The 14,266-nt window shown below is 49.2% G+C and overlaps 1 protein-coding gene and 1 non-coding gene across 2 annotated transcripts; one reads left to right on the top strand and one right to left on the bottom strand.

The window, feature by feature from the left end:
* Positions 1 to 608: 608 nt before the first annotated feature.
* Positions 609 to 9,743, bottom strand: ATP5MF (ATP synthase membrane subunit f). Its single transcript, XM_021671671.2, has 4 exons — positions 9,674 to 9,743; positions 2,807 to 2,914; positions 1,565 to 1,681; positions 609 to 774 (listed from the first exon to the last, which is right to left on the bottom strand). Exons 1-4 carry the CDS (start codon positions 9,684 to 9,686, stop codon positions 746 to 748), a joined length of 267 nt encoding a protein of 88 aa, XP_021527346.1. The 5' UTR covers positions 9,687 to 9,743; the 3' UTR covers positions 609 to 745.
* Positions 9,744 to 11,840: 2,097 nt separating this feature from the next.
* On the top strand, positions 11,841 to 11,912 carry TRNAW-CCA (transfer RNA tryptophan (anticodon CCA)). Its single transcript has one exon. It is a non-coding gene; the product is annotated as a tRNA-Trp (tRNA).
* The last annotated feature ends 2,354 nt before the right edge of the window (positions 11,913 to 14,266 follow it).

The following is a 14,266-nucleotide window of genomic DNA, read 5'->3' as shown; positions in this document are numbered from 1 at the left end:
GGAGTCTGACCTGTGGAGCCAGCACGCACGTCCTCCACCTCAGCTCAGATGTCAGGTGGCACCTATTCCTGGGGCACAGCATCCCACCCCCAATGAGGAGGGGCCGCCATGGACCCTCACCTCTCCCTCACCCCCATCCCACTAAGCCTCCTGCTAGAGAAGCCTTGGCCGAGGACCACACTCCTTACAGCCTGTGCATCGGCACTGCCTGAGGTGTCTCCACAGTGCTGAGTCACCACCCTGTAGCCCTTGATGCCCCAGGGTGATGCAGAAACACAGGATGAGAAAACATCTGTGCCATCCAAAAATTCCCTGCCTAGAACCACAAGACAGGGTGGGGTCTGGCATTATTAGGAACACAGGACTTGTGTTATACCATAAAGGGCCGGGACAGTCAACTAAAGGCCAGAGTCTACCAATGCATCTACCCACAGGACAGACTTCAGCATTGTTGATGTAGGAAAAGTATGGATGGCACCCTGCCCTCTAGGGCACCAGGACACGATCCGAGTGGTAGTCTGGGGAGTCCAAAAAGGCTTTCACGGGTCAACACCCTGTAAAGACAACCTCCCCTGGAACATGGGACAATGGCTATGGCAGGCAGGCAGTACACATACCAGTCGTCTTTTATTTGGAGGTTAATTCCATTAGGATATGAAAGGATTCAGCAATAATCAAGACTGTGTTCCTTATGGAGGGGCTCAAGCCAAGAAGGTCGTGGAGGGGAGTGCAGAGCTTGTCTTCTTCAGTGGTACTTGCGTCGCCGCTCGTGCTCTGAAGTCAGGAAGGCAAGATGGTGAGCATCTTAAAAGGTTACAGTAAAGGCACAGGATGACAGGGACGAGAACAGCAGGCTGAGATCACACAAAGCCTGCCTTAGAATTCCCTTCAGAGATGACCCAGGACCTGTCTGCTGGTGTCTCTGCAGAATCTGCAGACCCGGGGGCAAAAAGACACCACAGGAGCCAACCTGTCACCTGGCTAGCCGCTTTCTTTCCAGAGGGAACACCCTCTCAGACAAACAGCCCCACAGAACCCGTCCTTCAGAGGCAGCACCGCCCTGGTGCAGCAGAATAGGAGTGAGGTAGGGATGGGGGAGGTAACACTGTCAAAAACAGCCTAGTCAGAGGCCACCACTGATACTTTCCACCAGTCTCCCACCAGACAAGCTCCTCTTGAGGTTCAGAGCCAGAACAGCCATGGTTTTCTGGGATGCTAGATTATACCACTCAACTCATTTCTCTTTCTGCATTGGCTACTAGAAAGACCAAGGCAAATTTTCACAGAGCCTGCTGTATTTTAAAGAATGCTTCTAAGTATTTTCTTTACCGTGGCTTCATCTTGTTTTTCCTGTGTTCTCTTTGTCACAATTTTCTCACTTCAAACACTATCCCATAAACTGTACTCTGCTATGTCCCTCCAATTCTTTTAGGTGGAAATACAAGTAAGGAACCTAGTAAAGGTCCCTCAGCCTTGGAAGAAGGTGAGCTGCTGTATCTAACGAAATGAGTCACCACTACCCTCTCATGGTAAACTGAAGGCAAGACGCCCCAGAGACACTCACTGAGCTCCTTGTAGGAAAAGGTGTAGTTGAAGACCACGTAGCATGCGAGCACCATGGTAATCCCCGCGATGCTCCCCTTCTTCACGTTGATATATTTGTTATAGTACCGGTAGTAACCTGCAAATGCAAGAGGCGCTCACTGCCCTGCTCGGCCTCACAACTGAGTGAAATAGAGTGCACAGTTGAGTCTAGCTAGCGTTCAGGGACCCTGTCATGCTCTGGCTGTTTAAGCCCCTCACCCTGCATTTTCGCTGATAAAGGCGAAAAGCACCAATGCTAGTAGGGTCTCTGATCACCACAGCCTGAATTATAAGCACATACCAGCCGGGCACGGTGGCTCACGCCTGTAATCCCAGCACTTTGGGAGGCCGAGGCGGGTGGATCACAAGGTCAAGAGATCGAGACCATCCTGGTCAACATGGTGAAACCCCGTCTCTACTAAGAATACAAAAAATTAGCCGGGCATGGTGGCACGTGCCTGTAATCCCAGCTACTCAGGAGGCTGAGGCAGGAGAATTGCCTGAACCCAGGAGGCAGAGGTTGCGGTGAGCTGAGATCATGCCATTGCACTCCAGCCTGGGTAACAAGAGCAAAACTCCGTCTCAAAAAAAAAAAAAAAAAAAATAAGCACATACCAGCTCCTGAACTAGGCCCACCTGGATCCCTCCTCTCTCCTTTGGCCTTTATCTTGTAACCTCCTGAGTAGCTGACACTACAGGCATGTACCACCACACCTGGCTAATTTTTCTTTGTGTTTTTTATAGAGATGGGGGTCTCTCCATATTGCCTAGGCTGGTCTCAAACTCAGCTCAAGCGATCCTCCCCACCTCAGTCTCCCGAAGTGTTGGGATTACGGGCATGAGTCACCGCGCCCGGCCAAGACAGGTCATTTCAAATATTTGTCCTGGAAGTTCTGGCAGGGAGGCAAGCATCATACTATAGACTAATGCTCACTATGGTTCCAACTCATTTTCCTCTTTAAGAAGTTTTAGAATTTCTTTAAGACAGAGGCAGACGTACTGATTCCAGCAACAGAAAACATTTTCTTGGCTGCAGTATCTCAGAACCAGCCTTTGAAAGGTCCAGTCAACCATGGAGGTCCAAGGCCTAGCCACCCCTCCCCTCCTCTACATAACTTCCTGCTCTCAGACAAGGCCTTCCTCGCCCAAATTAATTCATGGCAAAAAGAGACCTTAAGACTCAGAGATTTGCTTTCGTTTACACACATCACAAGACTCTAACCTCTTCGAAACGCTCCGACAATGCCACTAGGGCTGAAGTCCCGCATCAAGATCCAGCTTGGCAGCTCTCCTAGTTTGACCTCCAGAAGTTTCTTGTCCTTCAATGGTACTGAAAGGGAAGAGTGAGAAAAAATACCCACTGAATAATCTCCCAATAACATAAATGGCATCCTTTCGTGTCACTATTTCAACTAGGCAATAAAGGTGTGTAATGTAATTACACAGAGGCTGCACATAAATAATATTATGAATACATCACATCAAGCCCACTATTTTAAGTCTGAGTCTATATAATAGCAGAACTGCTGCAGGGACAGCTTTATTAAACAACAGGACATCTGAGTAACGGCTTGCTGGGAATAATTACAGAAAAGGGTCTCAAAGAAAGCAGTGAAGTGGAGGACAGGAAAGATTACTACAAAGCTATCATTTACTTGACATTATTAGATTATTTTATCTTCAAAACAAGCAGTTTATGCCTTTACCTTACAGGAGGGGTCGGGGAATAGACTCTGAAAGGTTGGGGAACATGGCCAAGGTCACACATACAGCATGGGGGCAGTACTGGCCCCCATGTCCCTGGAACCAATGTGAGGGGTGCCTGTCCAACCCTGGGGACCTGTGTTTGGAGAACATACAAGAGGGGATGTGGAAGGAGAGCGGTGTGACAGTGCCCTCAAGTCTCACTCAGACTGGATGCACTTGTTTACTGGGGAAGGGCCTCAAAGAGCACCTGGGTTCACACAGCTGCCACCCTCCCCAAAGGGGCCAGAATGAGCAAGTTCAATGAAAGAAACCCAAGGAATCTCCACCTCCAGCATCCTGGGACCACAGAGACCAACAATTTCCAGAAGTAAAAATTAGAGATAACACATTCCAGGAAGTCAAATGACTTAGGAAAAGCACTCCAAATGACTGAATGGACCCAGACCATATTCCAAAGGGAGCCTGTGAACAAGGAATCGGAAGGACTCCTGGCTAAGGTTGCACTGTCCTCACATCTGGGCCCAGGAGGAGACTATGGAGGCCCAGGGAGTGACTGGGCCTGTAGGCGTCCAGGAGATGCACCTAAGGGAGGAATGGTCTTCCCTGTTCTCCCTGCAAAGATTGATTTATTTTATTTTATTTTATTTTATTTTATTTTATTTGAGACAGAATCTCACTCTGTGGTCCAGGATGAAGTGCAGTGGTGCGATCCGGGCTCACTGCAACCTCCGCCTCCTGGGTTCAAGCAATTCTCTGCCTCAGCCTCCCGAGTAGCTGGGACTACAGGCACGCACCACCACACCCGCCTAATTTTTGTATTTTTAGTAGAGACGGGGTTTCACCATCTTGGCCAGGCTGGTCTTGAACTCCTGACCTGGTGATCCACCCACCTTGGCCTCCCAAAATGCTGCGATTACAGGTGTCAGCCACTGTGCCCAGCCTTTTTATTTTATTTTATTTTAAGAGACAGGGTCTCACCCATTACCCGGGCTGGAGTGCAGTGGTTATTCACAGTTGTGATCATAGCTCACTGCAGCCACACTAAGCCTCCTGGACTCAAGTGATCCTCCTGCCTCAACCTCCTGAACAGTGGGGACTACAGGTGTGAACCACCACATCCTGCTAAAGATGAGTTTTTTGTTGGTATTTTTTTTTTTTTTTTGAGACGGAGTCTTGCTCTGTTGCCCAGACTGGAGTGCAGTGGCGTAATCTCAGCTCACTGCAACCTCCACCTCCAGTATTCAAGCGATTCTCCTGCCTCAGCCTCCGAAGTAGCTGGAACTATAGGCGCACACCACTATGCCTGGCTAATTTTTATATTTTTAGTACAGACGGGCTTTTTTTTTTTTGAGACGGAGTTTCGCTCTTGTTGCCCAGGCTGGAGTGCAATGGCGTCATCTCGGCTCGCTGCAACCTCCACCTCCTGGGTTCAAGCAATTCTCCTGCCTCAGCCTCTGGAGTAGCTGGGATTATAATCAAGCATGTACTACCACACCCGGCTAATTTTGTATTTTTAGTAGAGATGGGGTTTCTCCATGTTGGTCAGGCTGGTCTCAAACTCCTGACCTCAGGTGATCTGCCTGCCTCGGCCTCCCAAAGTGTTGGGATTACAGGCGTGAGCCACCGCGCCCGGCCTGAGACAGGGTTTCACTATGTTGGCCAGACTGGTCTTGAACTTGACCTTGTGATCCACCCACCTCAGCATCCCAAAGTGCTGGGATTACAGGCGTGAGCCACCACACCTGGCCAAGATCAGTTTTAAAAACCTTTTAGCAGGTGTCCTATTGAGGGCAAAGAGTCAAGGACCACTGTGCCTTCTCAAAGATAACAACAAGAGGAGCCAGATGAAAACATTCCAAGTTTTTGTCTCCATTTTGGGATCAAAGGAAAGACTAAGGCTCTGTCAGGACCAGCCTTGAGAGTCCACTGGTGGAGGCCGGCTGCTGTGGCTCACACACGTAATCCCAGCACTTTGGGAGGCGAAGGTGGGCAGATCACCTGAGGTCAGGAGTTTGAGACAAGCCTGTCCAACATGATAAAACTGCACCATGAGATCACGCCACTGCACCTGCCCAGGCTGGAATGCAGTGGTGCAATCTCGGCTCACTGCAACCTCAGCTCACTGCAACCTCCACCTCCAGGATTCAAGCCATTCTCCTGCCTTAGCCTCCTGAGTAGCTGGGACTACAGGCATGCACCACCACACCCAGATAATTTTTGAATTTTTAGTAGAGATGGGATTTCACCATGTCGGCCAGGCTGGTCTCAAACTCCTGACCTCAGGCAATCTGCCCACCTTAACCTCCCAAAGTACTGGGATTACAGGCATGAGCCACTTCACCAGGCCAGAAAAGTAACTTCTTGATCCAGTGAAGCCATTTTTTTTCACATTCACACAAACTATGCAGACATATTTCTGCATCTCATGACCATGTTCAGGGGCTGGCATGGTGCCTGGCACATCAAGGAGAAAAAAGCAAACAATTTACAACTTGTTTTTCTCCCTACTTCTATCTCTGTATTATGAAGACAAGAGTGTTTCCTTAAAACTAACACACCTACAAGCACAGAAAAACACACATTATCCTTAAGGAAAGCCAAGTTCAGCAATATCACAAAACTCCAAGGGACCACCCAGTTCATCAAAGATACATGTATACTTAATCCACAAATTTCTCTCTTTTTTTTTTTTTTTTTTTTTTAAAGATGGGGTTTCACTATGATGGCCAGGCTGGTCTTGAACTCCTGACCTCAGGTGATCCACCCGCCTCGGCCTCCCAAAGTGCTGGGATTACAGGCGTGAGCCACTGCACCCGGCCCCCATTTTTTCTTTTTTTTTTTTTAAAGATGGGGTTTCACCATGATGGCCAGGCTGGTCTTGAACTCCTGATCTCAGGTGATCCACCCACCTCGGCCTCCCAAAGTGCTAGGATTACAGGCGTGAGACACCGCGCCTGGCCGAATTTCTCTCTTAAAGGAAGGCAGAGGAAGGCCTCAGTCCTTGGTTGCCCTACTGGAGCTCCCACCCTCACCCTACACACACCCACTCCTCTGCAGCACTGAAGCTTCCACCTGCAATCACTGGCTCACATAAAGAGACCCAGTAGAGTTCAGACACACAGCAGACCCTTGGGTCAAGTTTCTGGGTTTAGTGCCACTTTGTAGGTATGTGCTCTTGGGTAATGTACTACTCCTTCTCAGTTTCCTCCTTTGTAAAAATCCTTGGTACTTGGCCCTAGGTACTATGTAAGTGAGAACTATTACCACCTTTCTGCCTGATTATGAGCTACCTGAAGGTAGGAATATCCCCACCACTTCTTGGCACATGACAGACTCTCAGTAATGGTTGTGGAACAACCACAGATCCTTGAGAGGAAGCATATTCTTCATTACTATGAAGCCACGTGGAACGGGAAGTCTCTCCTGAGTGCTAAATCTAACCTAGGGTTTGTCCAGAGAATAAAGATTTCAGGCTTTGCAGGCCACATAAGGTCTCCATAGCATAGTCTATCTTTTTCTAAAACAATCTTTTTAAAAACAGAAAACCAGCCCAATGCAGTGGCTCACACCTGTAATCCCAGCACTTTGGGAGACCGAGATGGGAGGATGGCTTGAGGCCAGGAGTTTGAGAATCCATCTCTAAAATAAATCAATAAAATAAAATAAAAACAAAAAACCATTCTTGGCCTGGCACGGTGGCTCACGCCTGTAATCCCAGCACTTTGGGAGGCTGAGGCAGGTAGATCACCTGAGGTCAGGAGTTCGACACCAGCCTGGCCAACATGGTGAAATTCCTTCCCTACTAAAAATACAAAAAGCTGGGCATGGTGGCAAGTGCCTAAAATCTAAGCTACTCAGGAGGCTGAGACAGGAGAATCCCCTGAACCTGGGAGGCAGAGGCTGCAGTGAGCCAAGACTGTGTCATTGCACTCCATCCAGCCTAGGCAACGGAGCGAGAGTCTGTCTCCCAAAAAAAAAAAAAAAAAAAGGCCGGGCACAGTGGCTCAGACCTGTAATCCCAGCACTTTGGGAGACCGAGGCAGGCGGATTATGAGGCCAGGAGTTCAAGACAAGCCTGACCAATATGGTGAAACCTCATCTCTACCAAAAATACAAAAAGAAAATTAGCCAGGCGTGGTGGCACATGCCTGTAATCCCAGCTACTCAGGAGGCTGAGGCAGGAGAATCACTTGAACCCGGGAGGTGGAGGTTGCAGTGAGCTGAGATCATGCCACTGCACTGCAGCCTGGGCACAGAGCAAGATTCCACCTCAAAAAAAAAAACATAAAACCAACAACAACCAAAAAAACATTCTGAGCTCATGGCCAGACAAAAGCAGGCCACAGGAAATCCTCACTGGCCACAGTTTGCCAACTCACTGGCCTGAGTTTGCCAACCCCTGATCTTATCTACTGCTGATAATTCATATTTCCCTTACTTTATTTGCTCATGAAATACTGTCTTTGTACTGTGGTGACAGACACCACCTAAAAGATCACCAATACTTAAGAGACATGGACTCCAATTTCTTCACCTGGGGTGATGCTGAATAGGCCAGGCATGTGACATGACCCTGCATAAAGGTCACAAAGTAAAGACTGGGATGACCAGCTCATACCAAGTGAGTACTCATGGTGGGCCGAGCAGTGTTCCAAGTGTCTTTCACGTACTACTAAATTGATTAATCCTTAGTCCAGGGCTCTTCACTACAGCCCAATGCTTAGACAAAATCTCAAGCCCTAATGTTCGCTTTTCACAGGTTGTCTCCTTAACACAACTACCGTGGATTATGAATATTCTTATGCCCATTTTACTGAGGGGAAAACAGCCTCCTTCTCATCTTTTCTGACCCCCTCTTCATTTCTCCAGGCTGAGATTAAGAATACAGAGGCCAGGTGCAGTGGCTCACAACTGTAATCCCAGCATTTTGGGAGGCCGAGTCGAGTGAATCACTTGAGATCAGGAGTGTTTGAGACCAGCCTGGCCAATGTAGCAAAACTCCGTCTCTACTAAAAATACAAAGAATTAGCCAGCATGGTAATGTGTGCCTATAATCCCAGATACTCGGGAGGCTGAGGCAGGAAACTAGCTTGAACTCGGGAGGTGGAGGTTGCAGTGAGCTAAGATCATGCCACTGCACTCCAGCCTGGGTGATAGAGCTAGACTCTGTCTCAAAAAAAAAAAAAGAATACAGAAACTGGGCTGGGTGAGCACGGTGGCTCACGTCTATAATCCCAGCACTTTGGGAGGCCAAAGTGGGCAGATCACTTGAGGTCAGGAATTCGAGACCAGCCTGGCCAACATGGCGAAACCCCGTCTCCACTAAAAATACAAATATTAGCAGAGCATGGTGGCTGGCACCTGTAATCCCAGCTATTCTGGAGGCTGAGGCTGGAGAATTGCTTGAACCTAGGAGGCCAAGGATGCAGTAAGTGAGATCGCACCACTGCACTCCAGCCTGGGCGACAAGAGCAAAACTCCATCTCAAAAAAAAGAACACAGAAACTGGGGTAAGACATACATGGGTTAACCCAACTCTGCCACTATCAGGCTGTGTGACTTCAGAGAGGCCACACCACATCCCAAACCATTATTTTCCTCATCTGTGTAAAAAGGGATTGACTTTCCCAACAAGGACTCGCTAACAAGACTACTATGGAGCATCCAGGACTAAAACATGGTTTAGCCCTATTCAAAAACAACAATCAGTGTGCACAGGTGGATGATTGCAGCAATTTACACATGTGTGTCACTGAAAACCCTGCTGGTCATAAGGCCGTCCTAGAAAATAAAGCTCATTTACCACGAAGCCTCAGGTTTGAATACCAGCTCAGCTCTCTCACGAGTTGTGACCTTGAACAGGTCACCTCACCTCTCTGAGCATATTCAACAAATATGCATCGAACCTTACATGGTATCAGGCAATGTCCTAGTCCTGAGCTCTTCCTGGAGCTTCATCTGAGCGTCAGCTTTGGAAAGAAGGGCAGAAGCTGCGCGTAGCATTCAAGTGCAAAGCGCCTGGGAGGCAGCGGGAGAGGCAAATGGCTATTTCCTAGCGGAAAAAGGGATAGTGGCCCAAGGCGGCACATTCCCAGGCCCAGAATTGCGTGACCCAGCTGCCTTCACCCTCCACGCCTAACGCGGTTGGCGCGGACGCTGGGCAGCAGGAAAAAGCGAGACTGGGCGGGAGGAGCGGGGTGGGCAGCGGAGGACCCTAAGGTAAAGGTCTAGCGCGCCTTGAGGTCGTGGCGAAGTCCCTGAGCGAAGTGAAGGCAGCTCCGCAGCTTCCTCCTTTCCCAGTGCGGCAGTGAACCCTGGACCCACCCTGGCTCCTGTTTCCACCGCGGCGTCCAAACAGCCCTACCCGACGCCAGACACTCACCGACTGACGCCATCTTGGAGCACTGGTGTCCGCTGTGCCGGGCCGCGCGAGGACTGCTGGGTAGGGAACGCACGCCCCATCCGGGAGCGGAGAGCAGAGGCTCACGGGAAGCAAGTCACAACTGCGAAGACTCTTGAGCTGCTTACTAGAGGGCCAGGAAGCGAAGGGAGAGGTTTCTGCAAAGCAAAAACCTGAGGGTCCTGCAGTTAGAGGGAGAGGGCGCCTCAGCCTGGTCTCCCTACTTAAAGGGTGGGAAGAGGCCGTGCTGGGACTACAGGCGTGCAAGAGCACGCCAGGCTAATTTTTGTATTTTTAGTAGACAGAGGGCTTCACCATGTTGGCCAGGCTGGTCTCGAACTCCTGGCCTCAAGTGGTCTGCCTGCTTCGGCCTCCCAAAGTGCTGGGATTGCAGCTGTGAGCCACCGCACCCAGCCTGTTTATTATTTATTAATTAATTTATTTAGACAGAGTCTCGCTCTGTTGCCAGGTGCCAGGCTGGAGTGCAGTGGCACGATCTCAGCTCACTGTAACCTCTGCCTCCCGGGTTCAAGCAGTTCTCCTGCCTCAGCCTCCCGGGTAGCTGAGACTACAGGCGCACGCCACCACGCCCAGCTAATTTTTTTTGTATTTTTAGTAGAGACGGGGTTTCACCATGTTGGCCAGGATGGTTTCGATCTCCTGACCTCGTGATCCGCCCACCTTGGCCACCCAAAGTGCTGGGATTACAGGCTTGAGCCACCGCGCCCGGCCTTATTTATTTTTACTTTTCAGAGTCTCACTCTGTCGCCCAGACTGTAGTGCAGTGGCACCATCTGAGCTCACTGCAACGTCTGCCTCCGGGGTTCAAGAGAACCTTACACCTCAGCCTCCCTAGTAGCTGAGACTACAAACACGAGCCACCATGCCTGCCTCATTTTTGTATTTTTAGTAGAGACGGGGTTTCCTCATGTTGGCCAAGCTGGTCTCGAACTCCTGACTTCAAATGATCCACCCACCTTGGCCTCCCAAAGTACTGGCATTACAGGGTTGAGCCACTACGCCCAGCCTCATGATCTCTATTTTAACATCAATGCTAGTCAGTTGTGTCTAAACCACAAAAGGGAGGAGATATGAGCCACGTCCAACTTCCACTTTAGTCATGGCCAGGAATTCAGTTTCTTTTTTCTTTTTTGAGACGGAGTCTCGCTCTGTCGCCAGGATGGAGTGCAGTGGTGCAATCTCAGCTCACTCCAGCCTGGGTGACAAGGTGAGCCCCTTCCCCACGCCCGCACCGGACAGTCGCGGGGATGCAGGAGCCGACGGAGCCCAGGATCCTTACACTGGGAGCCTGGGCTGTGATTGTATACATATAAATGCCGAGGTTTTAGTTAATGAACTGGGGTTGTTTCGGGGAAGTTGGGGGTGGGTTGGAGGGAACAGGAGCAGATAATTCCAGATATACTTTTTTTTTTTTTTAAATTTAAGAGACGGAGTCTCGCTCTGTCTCCCAGGCTGGAGTATGGAGTGCAATAGCGAGATCTCGGCATTGCAATCTCCGCCTCGCGGGTTCAAGCGATTCTCCTGCCTCAGCCTCCCGAGTAGCTGGGATTTCAGGTGCCCGCCACGACGCCCGGCTAATTTTTCTTTTTTTAGTAGAGACGGGGCTTTACCATGTTCGACAGGCTGGTCTCCAACTCTTGACCTCAGGTGATCCTCCTGCCTCGGCCACCCAAAGTCCTGGGAGTACAGGCGTGAACCACCGCGCTGGCCTGAACATAGTACTCTTCCGTTGATCTGGCCCTGGTAAAGATTATCTTAATATTAACTATGCAGAGAGCTGGGGAAAAGAGAATCCAAATCCCTGACAACCCTGGCCCAGCCTTCCCCGCTAAGCTACGTTTTCACATTTTCGTGGCTTCCCAAACGTTTCTCCTTAGAAGACTCCATAGCCCAAGGGAGGTAATTTTTCCTGACAAAGAGGATTATTCCCGAACCGCGTGGTGACATCTGCTTCTATCTTGCTTTGTTTGCTTTTACACTTCCCTCTGAATAGCTGCATTACAAAAGGGGAAAAGAACTACTAGTTAATCCCAAACCAAAATAAAAGGAGAGAAAAGGACTGGTTGCTGCACCTGACAACTGCTGAAATAAGGTTCATCTAAAGCACAAAAATGCTTGGCTTTTCCTGGACCTCGTGGCGCAACGGTAGCGCGTCTGACTCCAGATCAGAAGGTTGCGTGTTCAAATCACGTCGGGATCAAACATGTTGGCTGTTCTTCTCTTTAGCCACTGAGAGTTATATAGACTTGCTGCTGACTCTCAGCCTTGGACAAATGTATTTTCTGTTCTTAGCCCTAAAGATTTCTTTGTGTGAGTGCCTCAGCAGTGGACGGGCACCTTAGCTAAAGTGTGAGGAAAAATTCAGAGCCAAAACTCAGGTCGTGCTATTCACATCTATAGCAGGATTCATCAGAACAGTGCTTCAGATAGCACAATTACAGGACTTCAGATAGGACCTTAAAACAGTGCTGGAGCACTTTGGAGGCTGAGGTGGGCGGATCATTTGAGCCCAGGCTCGTGTTTGTAGTCTCAGCTACTAGGGAGGCTGAGATGGAAGGTTCTCTTAAACTCTGGAGGTAGAGGTTGCAGTGAGCTCAGATGGTGCCTGTAGTCCCAGCTGCTGCTTAGGAGACTGAGGCGGGAGGATCCCTTGAGCCCGGGAGGTCGAGGCTGCAGTGAGCTATGATTATGCCACTGCACTCCAGCCTGGGTGACAAGGTGAGACACCATCTCTAAATGAATAAATAAATAAAATGGTTCAGAGCTAAGGGAATAGTGGCCTTCCCAATCCAGCGTTGGTGGTGCAGCCAATTCTCCAGCATTTGAGGTTCCAGTGCCACTAGGACACAGCTTTATTCAAAACGAACGAGGAGGAGCAAGGAGCAGTTCCCTCTGAGACCAGACTGAGAGCCTCCTACTGATCAGCAGTCACCAAAGGAAATTCCACCCACCCAGCAAATGCGGGAGGGGAGCAAAAGTTTCAAGGAAATGCTTGAAGTCAGCTGTCTTCCCCAGTGCGCCTTTGGGAGCCTCCTGCGTTCTTAGCTGGGGCCGGTCTCACTTGGAAGACACAAAAGCAATCGGCCCAAGGACTGCGCTGGCCTGACCTGTCATCCGGCTCCCTCCTCATGTTCCTATTCCTGGAACGACCTGCTGGACTGAATTCCTTGTCATCTGCCTAGGGGCAGCCAGGCCTGACCTCACTGCCTTCGCTAGGTTCAAATGTCTGGAACCTGGAGCACTGACTGTTCTCTCATTTTTTGTTAAAGCAAACAGGAGCTGGGTGTGGTGGCTCATGCCTGTAATCCCAGAACTTTGGGAGGCTGAGATGGGAGGAACACTTGAGCCCAAGAGACCAACACCAGCCTGGGCAACATAGCAAGACCCCATCTCTTTTATTTCTATTTTATTTTACTTTATTTATTTTTCAGATGGAATCTTGCTCTATTGTCCAGGCTAGAGTGCAGTGGCACGATCTTGGCTTACTGTAACCTCTGCCTCCCAGGTTCAAGCAATTCTACTGCCTCAGCTTCCCAAGTAGCTGGCATGATAGGTGCATGCCACCATGCCCAGCTAATTTTTGTATTTTTAGTAGAGGCGGGGTTTCACTATGTTGGCCAGGCTGGTCTCAAACTCCTGACCTCAGTTGATCCACCCACCTCGGCCTCCCAAAGTGCTGGGATTACAGGCATGAGCCACCCTGCCCAGCCAACATACGTATGTTTATTGCAACACTATTTACAATAGCAAAGACATGGAACCAACCCAAATGCCCATCAATGGTAGACTGGGTAAAGAAAATGTGGTACATATACACCATGGAATACTATGCAGCCATAAAAAGGAATGAGATAATGTCCTTTGCAGAGACATGGATGAAGCTGGAAGCCATCATCCTCAGCAAATTGAATACAGGAATAGAAAACCAAAGACAGCATCTTCTCACTCATAAGTGGGAGTTGAATATTGAGAACACATGGACACAGAGAGGGGAACAACACACACCTGGGCCTGTTGAGGAGTGGGGGGTGAGGGGAGAGAACGTAGAGGACGGGTCACTAGGTGCAGCAAATCACCATGGCATGGCACATCTATACCTATGTAACAAATCTGCACATTCTGCATGCATATCCTGTTTTTTTTTTTTTTTTTTTGGAATAAAGAAAAAAATAGGAAAAAAAAAAAACAACCCCTCTGGGACTTAATGCAGTGTGAAAAAAGAGACAAAGGAAAGAAAAACAATTAACTCCTTAATCATATTAAAATCATATTTTGAGGGTAATTTACATAAGACACAATTATCCCTTAAAAATGTAATATTATCTGATAACCTTTCTCCCCTCCACAAACGCACAGCCAAAGAAACAAATTGTGTCACTCTGGAATCAGAATAATTTTAAATTCTGTTACGATTAAACAGGAGGGGCGGGACCTGAGCGTCACGTGACTCTCCCGGTGCTCTCTGCTGCCGTTGATTGGTCCGGGCCGGGGGAGTTGTATGCATCACTCTAGACGGATCCCACTTTTTGTCTGACCAGAGAGTTGCGAAGCCTC

The sequence above is a fragment of the Aotus nancymaae genome, unplaced genomic scaffold (assembly GCF_030222135.1).
Source record: "Aotus nancymaae isolate 86718 unplaced genomic scaffold, 86718_ANA_hifiasm-v0.15.2.pri h1tg000015l_0, whole genome shotgun sequence".
Classification (NCBI taxonomy): Eukaryota; Metazoa; Chordata; class Mammalia; order Primates; family Aotidae; genus Aotus; species Aotus nancymaae.
This window is presented reverse-complemented; position numbering and strand designations above follow the sequence as displayed.

Coding starts and splice junctions, on each gene's coding strand:
- ATP5MF (XM_021671671.2), bottom strand. Junction 1,682..2,806: donor TGTCGGAGCGTTTCGAAGAG/GTTAGAGTCTTG, acceptor TTGCATTTGCAG/GTTACTACCGGTACTATAAC. Junction 775..1,564: donor CTTTTCCTACAAGGAGCTCA/GTGAGTGTCTCT, acceptor TCCTGACTTCAG/AGCACGAGCGGCGACGCAAG.